The following is a 13,980-nucleotide window of genomic DNA, read 5'->3' as shown; positions in this document are numbered from 1 at the left end:
AAAAAAGAAGGGTTTTTACATCACATAAAATGGATCTATTCAGCAACACGTTGATCTTACATTGATTTTTATACTCAGTACTTTTAGGTACCCAGTATAAGGCAGAAAACAAAATTGAAAAAGAAAAATTATTGTATTGGGTAAAATCATCCGTTGATTTCGAATATCGCATTAGTTTTTGTACGTTCATATGTAGAAACCTACAAAAAAAAAGTCAAAAAAACATCCATTTTTGCACCATTTAAAGACCTTTTGATGCAGTAAAACCAATTCAAAAACGCTAAAACGACAACGTTTCGCACGTCAGATGAGTGTTTAGTTGTACACTAGAAGTTAAGACCAGTTAGATTTCTGGCATAAATTTGCTGTTGCCCAGCCCAGAGTTATCTGATAAAATTTTTGAAAATTTTGGTAGAGAGGATTATTTTTTTAAAACTGAATTTATGGATAAAAAAATAGAAAAAAGTTTAGTTTATAAACATATTATTTCAAAAGTACAAATAATGTACTTTGCTATTATACCGTAAAATTTTTCTGCCAAAGAGTACCTCATAAAATTGAAAATATATTAAACGAAAATAACCTAGAAAAATTCGGGAAAACATTTTCTCAAACTTGATCAAATATTTTAGAGCGGAGGAGTCGTCTCTGCCTCTGGATTCTAGAAATTTAGAAGGACTTCTTGAATTAAAAGCTATTGTCAACATTATTATTTCGTGCTCATCTTCATATTGCAAAACAAAATCTCAACCAAAAGCCCAAACTCTTTGATACTTTTGCATCGCTACAGAAATTCCCTTTTTTAAATATTTTTCCAATTTTTTCTGGGTTATTTTCGTTGAAGATATTTTCAAAAGTTATGTACTTTTGGCAGAATTTTTAAAAATAAAATCAATTTTAAAAAACAGTTTGTGACAGGGACTGAAAGCTTCAAAATGTAACTTAACTTTCAGCTTCTAACTTCCGAAAGAAAAAACTGAAACTTTTGGCTTTAGCTTTCAGCTTTAGCAATTGATTCGGCTAGCTTTTGGCTAGCTTTCGGTTTTTCTAAAAATCAGCTAAATTTGAAATTTTGAATGAAAAATAACTAAGCACCGTATTCATAGATGGTAAATTTGTTACTTATGGATCACTTGTCTAAAATGGTGAATTTTGATTCAATTTTTCCCATAGACGAATGAAAACTTCATATTTTCAGAGTGATAAATCGATACTTTGAAGCCAATTCCTCAACTAAAAAAATTTCAAAAAATTCAATCAAAACTATAAAAAAAAGCTTGGTAAAAAGCCGTATGAAATGAAACTTCTAGCTGGCTTTTGACTTTTTCAAAATGAAACTTGGCTAGCTTTCAACTTTCAAAATTCGGTGACAAATATGAAACTTTCGGCTTTTTTCGGCTTTTGGCTTTCAGCTTTTGGCTAGCTTTCAGTCCCTGGTTTGTGAACGTCATGCAATTTTATAAACCCTTCATTTACAATATTTTTTGTGGAGAAATTGTGGTTCTAATTTTCAAATAATTTATCCTTAAAATCCCCTGTGGCTGATTTTCGATTACTCCCCATTTCAGGAGTTCCAAAAATATCACTATTTTACATCAAAATGCAATAAAACACCAGAAAACTTCGAAGGTGATTTTCAGAAGGGAGTAAAAAAAAGAGCACTTCAATTTAATGAAACCACCTCACTGTGTATAATACTTTAATAAATACCAACGTCGAAATAATTATATAAAATGGCGGGTATAATTATGCAATAAAACTGATAAAATATAAAACGAGAATTAAAAGTAACACACAAAGATAAAATAAAACTTGAACGAGTTTAGCACAAAATATAGGTAATATAAATGCTAACACAGGTAAAAGCAAGTATTTCACTGAATTCTAGTCAGTCGCAGTTAAGACGATACCAAAACACTGAACAAAACTGAACGACTTAACTGCATGGTAATTGCATATTTTCCATTCTGGCTCTCTACTGAGAGGCATGCCTCATGGATGTACGTAACAAAGGGCACAGTAACCATACTTTTTACAGTTCAGCGAAAGAAATCACAAAGGTAACAACATAACGTTCATAGATGAAGAGCATATGCAATAATTGATATCGAGTAAAATTTACTTAAAATTCAATCAGTTCTTAGTACGTCTCGTACAGCAATGAGACATACCTCTCAATAGACAGTAGAATAAAAAATTTACCTTGACCATGCAGCAGTCAAATCGTTCACTTTTGTCCAATGTGTTTGGTATCATCTTAACCGGGACAGACTACAGTAACAATTTCAACAACCTACGTATCAATATAAACACGACTCTTACTTCGATATAATTAAAAATCCCACTACGAAGAACAGTTTCTTTTCAAATATATTACATTTCAAGTATCGAAAAGCGAGTAATATCTCGTGTTTTTGCTTCACTCCGCCTCTGGCTCGTGCCCCAAAATGGATATTGCTCGCTTTTCGATACTTATAAACTATTTCTAATCACACGTGCTTCGGCAACTCGCTCCCTGAGCCATAATACTACACTTTCGGCTGACGTGTGATGGAAAAAAATTAGAAATATTACAACCAAAAACATGAAAGTTTACATAAAAGCTGTTCGTTTAAAATCTATAATGAAGAATTAATCCCGCCATATGCAGAGCCAGAAACGTAAAAAGAGAGAGAGGAAGAATTTGTGAGCATTTCTAAACAGATACTCGCGCGCACTCAGAGGAAACAAAATCAAAGGTGAAAAAAAAAATGAAAGTAAATCCTACTCGAGAATATTAAAACCTAAACAAAAAGAAGAAAAAAACTTGCAAATCATACAGAGCTGCGAATGAATAAATTTCTCTCGTACGAAATAAAAACATTAAAAATACAAAAATCACATGCTTTAAAACGGGAGTATTAAAAGCTTTTGCTTAAAAATTATCGTGTAACATAAAAACGAACTCTAACAGGAGACCTTTCTTTCATTTTTTTAAAATTTAAACCAAAGAAAAATAATAAATACCAAGTATAAAATAAATATAAAAATTTAAAAGAGTAACTAATCTGTAACTTTAAAAGTGTAAATTAACTTAGAATCTTAAGACGTAGTAAAATTTTGTAGAATAATCATAAAATGTAAAAAAAAATAATACGCTCACTGGTCCAGATGTGAAGCGTATACAACTTGTTTCGTTTTTTTAAAATAGGTAATTAAAATTAATAAAACAGAGATGTAACACTAAAAGCGAAAATTTTTGAGGAAAGTAAAACAACACGAGGCGACGATTCGATTGTTTTTTTCTCATCCATTCGTATCGTCTCTTGATTTATTCCTTCTTCTCGGGTAATTTTTTACGCAGTAAAGCCGGTAATACGTCTTTAATTCTGAAACAATATAATGCAGCATTGATTAATGGACTAGAACTGATTTAATTTTGAAATCAGCGATAGCATAGGTAACGAATCAAAAAATAAATAAATTAACAAAATGAAATTCCACATTTTATATCACTTACTTGTTGGTTAATTCTTCTAATTTCGCGTGAACTAGAGCGAGATTCTGATCGATTTGTACTTTGTTGTTTTCATATACTTTTGGCAATGTGAACAGCGAAACGAAAGCTGTAAAATAATTCAAGAAAATATTAATAAACAATTCGTTCGTAATGCAAACGAGTCGTAACTTATTATTTATTTGAAAACACATTATCATCAACTGCATCGTACATACACGAGAGCTATATTTGTTTTCAGTACTTCGATATCTCGTATCTTTTCAACTTTATGTGTTTCAGGAAACTGAATACTCGAGTATAGATTTTAGATTAATAGCGGAATAGAAAAATAATTCTCGAACAATTTTTTTCAAGTGTTCACTTCATACGATGAGTTTAGAAAAATGATTTTTAAACTACAGAATTTTTTATCATGTTTAACGTTCAATTTGATTTGATTTTTTAAAAAAATTTATGTTGTTGACCATTATTTTTGTTCATTTTTTTTTTCAATTTCACATTCGAATTCAAAACACACAGACAGTAACAAAAAGAGAAAAATATTAAAAAATTAAAAACGAAGAAAATAAATCGAAAAATCTCCCAAAAATTTGCAAAACATGAGAAAATTATTGCAAATTGAGAAAAACTGTCGAAAAATAATAATTGAAAAATACTGACAAATAAAAGCAAGTTAGCAAAATTGACTCAAAAATTATTTTAAAGATCAAAAATAGGTATAGTGCATTCAAGTTTTTCGAAAAAAAATTTCAAATTCTCACAGTAAAAAAAATGATAAAATAAAATTTTAAAAAATTACAAATTTTGGACAAAAATGATTGAAAATTGAGAGAAAATTTATAAAACGTATCGAAAAGTACACCAAAAAACCAAAAAAATGCCGTAAAATCAGCAAAATAGGCACAAAATGTTTTGATAAATAAGTGAGAAATTTTTGAAGTACATAATATAAAAATTATAAAAACTGCATACAATTTTTGAAAAAAAAAATTCATAAAACGTATCAAAAACAGCTTTAAAAAATCAATAAAAATTTTCAAAAGTGACAAAATACACGGAAAATTATCGAAAACGGCGAAAAAAACATTAAAATACCTAACATAAAAATTGCAAAAACTACACCAAACTTTTTTTTTTTTTTTTTTTTTTTTTTTTTTTTGGGGTGTTTATAATTACAAGATTATTACACCCGTAAGGGGGGGGGGGTGGTTAGATTTGGTTTGTGAGGTTAATGTTTTTTATTAGGGAGATGAATTTTTGTATTTCTGGGGGTTCGTCAGGGATAGTAGGTGGGTTTTCTTTTATCTGTAGTGTAAGTCTGTTTTGTTTTAGTTGGGGACAGTTGACTTGAAAAAATGCATCAAATTATCATAAAATCTGTTCAAAAACATCAACATTTTTTAAAATAATGCGAAAATTTCTTTAAAATGATAAAACAAAGGGAAAATTTGCATTAAATTCACTGAAAACAAAGTAAAAATTCGTTAAAATATTGCAAAATTTGCAAAAAAAAAAAAAATGAAAAAATAACGACATTTTCTAAAAACAACAGCAAATTAATATTTTTCAAAATACTTCAAAAATTGCTTCAAATTTTTCAGAAAATCAATACCTATCTAAAATTGACACAAAAATTGATCAAAATTCAAGAACACCCAAATTTCTGGGATTTTTTCAAGCTTGTGACATTTTTACTAAAAAATTGAACAAAAATTGATTAATTTCAACAAAAATATTGAAAATTTATGCTAAAATTTCAGAAAAATGAACAACATAAGTCCCTAAAATGTCTCAAATACATACGTCTAATAATGCATTTCAGCCCAAATTATAAAAAATAAAAAAATTTGAAGCTTTTTCTATTGAAAAAATTTTGTAGGTTGATCAGATCTTCATCCAAATTGACACAAAAATTATTAAGTGAACATGACAAAAAGATGCTATTTTCTCAACATACCAATATTTCAAAAATTACACAAAATATTAGAAACAAGTGCTTGGGAATTTAATGGAAAATCAGTAAAATTGGCACAAAAATCGTTCAAGATCAAGAAAGACTGATACTCGTAAAGTAATAAAATATTACCATTAAAATTTGCATTTTTTAAAGACCTTGACTTTTTGTTTATGAAAAGATTCAAAAATAAATAGAATTTTGACTATGATTTTGAAAATATGCTGACAGGAAAATGAATGGACACAATATGCATGTACCTAATAAATGCTTCAAATACAGTAAGGTACGTCAACTACTCACTTCGCTTAAATTATAAAAAATTGAAATGTCACTAATTCTATTCAAAAATTTTAAAAAAGTACTTACTTAATTATTTTGAAAGATTTTTTTATTGATTTTTTTTTAAAATTTTGCAGGTCACTTTTTTAAATAAAATAACTCACTATATTGAAGCTAGGAAAATTGTAAAATTGCTATTAAAAAAGTTGAGCCATCCAATAAATTTTACTAATTCATTTTCCATTTTTTTTTTTAATGCAAGAAAAATTAAAGTATGACAAGGAAACATTATTCAGAAAGTTTCAACAGCCAACCTAGCATTTTAGAAAGGAATTTTTTCAGATTTTTTTCATTACTTATGCGTATTGCAAATTTCACAAATTTTACATGTATTTGTAAACATGGAATTTATTATCCCTACAAAAGACTGTAAAATAGATGTAAAATAGAGCAACTGCAATTCGACCATCGTCAGTTCGACGAAAAAAAATCTATTTTGAAAAATAAACCTAATCGAATGCCCACATATTCCACGTACACATATAGCTCTCGTTTTATAGCAGCACATTGTCGCATGCACCGTAGTACATAAACACTTCAATTTAATAAGTTTCTCTTATTGAATACGAGTATAGCCTCTGGTCTGTCAGCCCACAGGCAATCAGTAGTCCAACTTACCAATAATAACCAGCGTTAATCCATTGAACCAAGATCCTACGTAAGTCAATACCCACAACACGACTGCGAATCTAACCGACTCCATCCAATTTTCGATCAAAAACAAACGTCTTAATTCGCTGACATACGCGTTGATATGTATTAACACCGTATCCACCAATTCGTGCACTTTTTCTTGAGGCAGTTTCAGGTCCCATTCTAAGAATACGCTGTAAAAAAAAAAAATAAGTATACAATTAGTGACAATGATACTTTTGAAGGAAAAAAAACACATACATCTAACCGATGAAATAATACGTAGTTAGCATATGGCAGATACCGGCTACTATAGGTAAGTAAGTACTACAAGTAGTAGGTGGATAGGTAACTCTAAGTACAACAAGTCACTTCTCATTATGATCTTATCCCATGTAACGCCCTCGTTTATATGCTGGAGATCTCTCTCGTATGCATTAAATTTAACCTACCTACTCTCTAGTGACCGGCAAATACTAGGTACACACGCCAAAAAGTGCTTCGTTCTATTGTAACCAGTCACATGGATAAATGCCAATTGCTCCGCTAGACGGATTTTTTCACGACTTTCTCTTTCTCTCTCACTCACTCAGCCGCTCGTGAGTATGTTTCACTCGCACTCACCTCAATTAAAAAACGCTCCGCAAAAGAAAATATAAGAAAAAAAATCAAGTCGACAAACTCTTTCATTAATACCTACACATAAATGTCGTCGTACTTTTTGCAACATTGTGTGCAGGTAATTTTCTTCGTCTTGTTCGATCACACCCAAAAAAAATTAAATTACCTTCCGCGAATGGCTATACGTAGAAGACTTTATACCGGAAGAAGACCACCGTCGCTAATTGTTCGCTGAATTGAAATTGAAAAAATACAGGGACGGCTATAAGAAATGTGCTCGAGACGACGTTATGACCCATTTTATTTTAATCTCGCGTCTTCTCTCGTTCTCGACGAATTCGCGAGAAGCATTTTTGGTGGTGACGTTATTGCATACACACAAAATAAGTATATATATAATACACACGTACAGACAGTGTACACTATGAAGTACGAGTACATAGTAGTGTTGGGAATAATCGATTATTTTGAAAATCGATGATTTCGATTACGATTATTTTTCCAATCGATTAATCGACAAAAATTTACAAAAATAATCGATTATTAATCGATTAATCGATTAATTTTTTAAGTAGCGCATAGTAGAGATAAAGGAAAATTTTCCACAAAAAGTATCTGGAAATTTATGAAGGAAATGTCTGGTCTCTTAAAAATGATAAATTTCCATGGGAATTTATGAAAAAAAGGTGTTGTAAATTGTCAATTGTGAGAAAATCATAAAAAAAGTTTGAATTTTTTCGAAGTATTCTAGAAAAACATAAGATTTAACCTCAAAATACATAGGTAGTATGAATCAATTTTTACGTTTTTTTCAATATACTTTTTTTTACAAGTGCCAAAGTATTGAGAATCATTGTAAAATTTTGCAGAAAAACTCGTAAAAATAAGAAAAATCCGATTAATCGATTATTTCTGAAATAATCGATTAATCTGACGATTTTTCAAATAATCGGATAATCGATTATCATCGATTATTTTTGCCGATTAATCGTTCATTTCGATTAATCGATTAATAATCGCGCAACACTAGTACATAGACAAGTGTATAGTGTATCTGTATACGTTGCAATGTGCATGTATTAGTTGACACGACACGATTCCTCATCCTCCCTTTGCCTTTTTTGTTGTTGTATCATTACAAAGACTTTATTCTATGTTCTGTTGCAAAGTCACATCATCACAATGTGCTGCTGCCAGCGTGGTCGTGACATTTCATTATTTCTATTTTTTTTTCTTCTCCTTCAAAGATGATATTGAAGAAACGGATAAATTTTAACCTGCCTTCCTGTTTTCCTTCTTTGAAAGAGCTAAAAAGCATCCTAGCATTGCGTACTCGAGAATGGAATAAACATGATTTTTTGAAATACGAATTTAATTACATATTGGAAAAAAATTTGAAACATTTTGAGTATACAGCAAAATACACAATTTCGATGAACCTTTTACATCCTACGAATACCTACCCGCATAAAGGTGTTATTAGAAATCGCAACAAGCCCCTCCCACACCAGTCCATCTGTTCCTCAATTCTTACTCGTAGAATTAGAATCAAACTGTTGAAGAAGAAAAAAGGGGTTCGAGTGTCATAAGAAAATTAGAGATCGAAATCATGTCAAAAGAAGACAAAATAACACTTTTGGGTATGAAAAAATCGAATTGGAATAAAAAACACGTATCTTTGTAAGTATGTATGTTGATTACTCCCATGAAAGATTTTTAGCAAATTTATTTTTCAAATGTCAACTTTTCCATACCCAAAAGTGTTACTTACAGTGAAAGGCACTTAATGTTATCACGTTTTGCCAGAAAAAGTGCTAAAAATGGGTTGAAACTTCAAAAAATTAGAAAAAAATATTTAAAAATGTGATGTCAATCAGAAAAAACTTCTGAAATTTCAGAAAAATTAAATGAAGTGTGAAAAAATGTTAGAAACATTTTAAAATTACATAAAAACACGAAAAACCCATTAAAATCAGTTAAAAATAACCATTTGTATTTTAATTGGTTGTTATGAAAGGTGGTTTTAAAAGGACTCAAAAATAATAGTTTTTGGTTATGGTTTCTGAATTGGTTTTTCAATCACAGTTTTTCAGGTTCTGGTTTTAAAATGGTAAATGGTTTCAATTTTTTTTTTTTTTAATATGGTGTGGATGTGGTTTTGGTTTTGTAATAATACTTTTTTTTTGTGGTAGTGGTGGTTTTTGACATGAAAAACCATTTCAAATGTTCAAATGGTTCTGGTGGTTAGGTAGGGTGGTTTTGATATCAAAAAAATTTTGAATTTTTAAATAAATTTACCGAAAAACAAATGAAGAGTGATATTCCAAAACTCGCTTTGTCCATTTTTATCAAAGTTGGGTTTTCAGTGGTACCTGGTAGATGAAGTATTAACTCACATTCCTACATCATCAACCTACCAAAATGAGGTGTTCAACTCACCTAAATAGCCAATTCACTAAAAATTAAAAAAAAAAATAATGTTCCAAAACGCGCTTTGTCCATTTTTATTGAAATTTTTTTCAGCAGTATTTAGTGGATGAAATGTATACCTACACTCCTACATCATAAATCCGCCCAAATAAAGTGCTAAACTCGCCTAAAAAGCCAATTTACCCGTTTAAAGGGAAACTGTTTTTCCTCTCTCCTGAAAAGTTGTGAAAATGGACAAAGCGAGTTTTGGAATATCACTCTTCAAATTAAGGTACGAGTAATGTCTGATTTGAGACCAAAAAACAGAAAATTTCCATCACTGTTATGGAAAAATTGAAAAAAATCGCAGAAACCAAAAGAACCATTTCATGAATTGGATGTTATTGGTTATGGTTACATTTGAAATTCTGAAATTGTTCTTGTGGTTTTCTCCAAAGAACACAACTGTTTGGTGGTTTTGGTTTTTTCAATCCAATTTTTTCCAACATATTAGTTTTTTGTTGATGTTGTGTTTGAAATGTACAAAAAGAAGTTGAAATGGATGTGGTAGTGGTTAAAACCAATTGAAAAGCAATGGTTATGGTGGTTTTAAGCGCTGTTTTAAACGTCATTATTTTGGTAACTTTTTTTGTCGAATAATGGTCGGTTTTGTCACAGCGGGTCACATATGTAATTAGATATAAAAGATCGGGACCGAACGATTTTAATATTAATACTATCAAGCGATTGATAACATTAACGGTGATAATAATAAGCAACGTTCGCTGTATTTTGTGGGAGGATAAAGGAATTTCAATCAACAGGGAATGTCCAAGTCTAAGCCACTTACACTTTGCAGAGGATGCGGTGCTTTTTGCAAATAACATGAGAGAATTGGAACAAATGATTAAAATATTGAGCGAAATAGCAAAAAAGACTGGGCAAAAATTAAATTAGGTATTAAAAAAAAAAAGATACCAAAAAAGAAATAAAAATCAAATCATATCGTCTTAGGACCGTACAAAAAAAGAGAACACCAACTTGAAAGCAGGGCTTGCAAACCGGAAAGATATCACTCTTGGTTTTGGTTTCAGTTTTTTAAAAAAGTAAAGGTTTTGGTATCGGTTTTGGTTGCGGTTTTTAAAAATATCGATCTTCACTTTCAGTTTTGAGTTTTGGTTAAGTGTTTTGAATTTCAAAGGAATCAGTTTCCGGTTTTGGTTTCTTCCTTTTTTTCTCAATTTTTTAGAGGGATTAGAGGGAAAAGGCCAAGAAGGTGATCACTTTTTCAAATACTTTGTGTATGTATGTGTCTACACTGAAAGATAAACAGTAATCGTTACATTAAAACACGGTAATTTTGGTATAGGAATGAAACGCATTGATCAGTACATACATATGTATTTAGAGAAGTAACTATTACACAGAAGTGCAGTAACCATTACATCTTTTTTATTCAACAATATTTAAAAAGTGGGGTTAGGGGTATATCAATTTCAAGTTTCTCCGCACATCTCAATAATCCTCACTGCAACAAATTTTTCAAGACCTTATTTACCTACGAAAATTTTCCGACCTAACTGGGATTCGAACCTGCGACCTTTCGTTCCTAACTACCCGCACTTAACAACATGGCCGCAAGTAGAATATTTGATTCAGGCCCTAGAAGTATTTATATATTTTTCACTGTTTGGGAATAAAGGATTTCATTGCAGTATGGCGATGTACTCAGTACATCGTTTACTGTACTGTATTCAGTAAAGCTTCCTTTATAGTGGCCGTGGAATTTTTCTACAGAAAAGACAAATGTGTAGATTCAAATGGAAGCATTTATACTGGCAGTGGGATTTTATCAAATTTCTATGGAAAAGTCAAAATTTTTCAACTTTTCCATAGAAAAGTGATGAATGAGATGAAGATTGAAAACTTTTTATTAAAGAGAATAATCATCAGAATTTATAAGAAATGTTATTATTTTACAAGTTTAGAGGTTCAAAAGTGCTTAAAATTGAGTTTGAAAAAATTCCACGATTTTCTGTAGAAATTTTCTATTGCCAGCTTATCGCCACTATAAAGGAAGCTTAAATCACTACAAGGTTCTCAGTCATGTTTAAGGAATGTAATCATTGCTTACTACATGATGTAATTATTACCCACCAAATGATGTTTTGAATACCATGTCTGCAGGACTGAGTCCCCAAAGAAATGTAATGAGAACATAGAAATGAATTTTAAAAAGTGATGCAATAAATCCATCCTGGCGATGTACTCATTCCATTATTTGATGCATTCTCTGATTTAAACTATGTAATCATTACATCAAAATGAGGTAATTTGAAAATTACTGTACTGTGCAGTAACCATTGCATCAATTTTGGGACTGAATAACGCGTTTGGAAAATAATTTCAGTGTAGAAAGTGGAACTTTGGCAGTGCCAAATTTGTCAACTTTTTTGGTTTTCACCTATAAGTATCAGTTTTTATTTCACTTTTACCAAAAATGCAGTATTAATTAGGCTAAATACCTGGAAAATTCCAAAACCAATTCAGTTTTCAATTGGTTAAGGTTTCAGTTTTGGACTTTGAATTTGAGAAATAATGCTCCCAGTTTTGGTTTCAATTTGCAAGCCCTGCTTGGAAGAAGTACATACAAAGCACTCAAAAATTTGTTAACTGAATTTGAGAAATAATGCTCCCGGTTTTGGTTTCGGTTTTGTTGAGGGAAAACAACACTCCTGGTTTCGGTTTTGGTTTTGAGTAATTTTAATCGGTTTTTTGGGGGTTTCAGTTTCGGTTTTGGTTTGCAAGCAATGCTTGGAAGAAGTACATACTGGGCACTCAAAAATATTTTCAACGGACCTTCAGAAGAACCACCACCAAGTCAGAATTTCCCGCTTTAGCTTATGGATCCCAAATATGGACTGTTAACAAGAAAAATTATGAACAAAATTGAAACAATCCAAAACTCATTAGAAAGGTCCATGTTAAATTTTAGAAAAGCTGACAAAACATGAACTAAAACAATGAAGAAAAAACTGAAAAATAACTTAAACTTGAACATTGGGTCAGAAGAAACAAATGCAAGTGGGCAAAGAATTGTAAGCAGGGTGTCGGACAGCAGGTGGAACACATAAAATGACCTTTTGGTTTCTAGGGCACAAATTAAGAAAAAGAGGAAGGCAGATAGCTAGGTGGATGGACAACCTTGATGAAATTTTTGAATCATCACATTGCAGTGTCAGAAGCAGCATCAGTGCACCACAAATCAAACTTTGGGAGCTGAGAAATGCTCTTTAAAAGAGTTGGAAATCACAAAACTGTAAGAGAGGACCATTTTACAAGTTTGTCGGACCAGACTGAAAAATCCAGACCAATGACTGCGACCAGGCCCGAAAATGCCCACAAGACCAATTGGACCAGACTGGACCTGACCCCTCTGAAACAATTTTACATCAATATTAACCAAACAGATGATCCTCTTCAGAAAAAATACCAGGAAACAGACCCAGACCCAAACCCAAACCCAAACCAAAAACCTTTCTAAAAAATCTGACCAATGACCACGGTTTGGACCCCAGTTACATCCAATTTTTCAAATTTTTAATGCTAGTTTAGATGCCTATTTTGATAAAATTTTCATTATGATTCAATTTCTTTTGAAGTTTTAATAATCTGAAATTAAAAATCCCATTTTTCAACTCATCTAATGTGTTGGAAGTTTTTTTTTTCTTCTGAAAAATGAAGACCGTTTTTCGGACCTGGGCTGACCCAACTATGAACACAAAAAAAAATTGAACCGAATGACCTGACCGGACCGTTTGAAAGCTCCAAACAAAGACCTTGATTTTGGAGCGACTGCAAAACCTGAGTGGTCTTACAAGCCTGCCATTAGACCCAATCAAAAATAGCACGCCTCAGTATGAGAAAAAGATTTTGAAGATGATGAATAAAATATACAGAAACATTGTGAGTTTGTACTAATATCCAAGAAGAAAAACTCACAGAAATTCTCCGAATATAGAAACATCGCATTAATGAGTCATGCACTTAAACTGTTACTAGCAACAGGGTTGTTACCTACCCCAGAAATGATATGGATATCAGTTTCAGGTTCTTGAACAATAATTTCAATTTTAAGTTGAACAGTTTTGGGTCAGCTTCAATGTAAAGTGACATAAAAGTTTCAGTGATTTTAATGCCTTTTTCTGAAAGCTTTCAGTTTCAAGTTTTAGTTTACATCTTTTCAACAAGATTTTAACATCTCTTTTTTTAATGGATTTTTGGAGCTTTTATTGAAAATTTCATCATTTTTTTAGTCAATTTAAATCACGACCTCGTCAATCCTACTCTTTGATTTTTTCGAATTAGATCAGATCAAAAATTCTGATCTAAATTGCATACTGTAAATAATGGAAGGTAATTTGTCAAAGCCAAATCAGCTGATATAAATTTTCAACGTTTGTTACCATCATTTGAACATTTTGATCAAAAAAAATTGCTATCTAGCGATAAAAAATTCAAA

At 31.1% G+C, this 13,980-nt stretch overlaps 1 protein-coding gene across 4 annotated transcripts in view; it reads right to left on the bottom strand.

Annotated features, from left to right (window-relative positions):
- Positions 1-1,685: 1,685 nt before the first annotated feature.
- The window catches only part of LOC135843749 (reticulon-1-A-like), a 46,270-nt gene continuing 33,975 nt past the window's right edge, over positions 1,686-13,980 (bottom strand). For 2 of the 4 annotated variants that reach the window (XM_065361735.1, XM_065361736.1), the window contains 3 exons: positions 6,414-6,622; positions 3,500-3,605; positions 1,686-3,368 (listed from right to left, as the gene is read on the bottom strand). In XM_065361735.1, the coding sequence (XP_065217807.1) occupies positions 3,311-3,368; positions 3,500-3,605; positions 6,414-6,622 (373 nt within the window). In that variant the 3' untranslated portion in view covers positions 1,686-3,310. Of the gene's footprint in view, positions 3,369-3,495; positions 3,606-6,413; positions 6,623-13,980 lie in introns of those variants that run through there. The other 2 variants (XM_065361737.1, XM_065361738.1) reach the window with 1 other exon arrangement.

The sequence above is a fragment of the Planococcus citri genome, chromosome 4 (genome assembly GCF_950023065.1).
Source record: "Planococcus citri chromosome 4, ihPlaCitr1.1, whole genome shotgun sequence".
NCBI classification, from domain to species: Eukaryota; Metazoa; Arthropoda; class Insecta; order Hemiptera; family Pseudococcidae; genus Planococcus; species Planococcus citri.
Note: the sequence above shows the minus strand (reverse complement) of the source record. Positions and strands in the feature narration are given on the sequence as shown.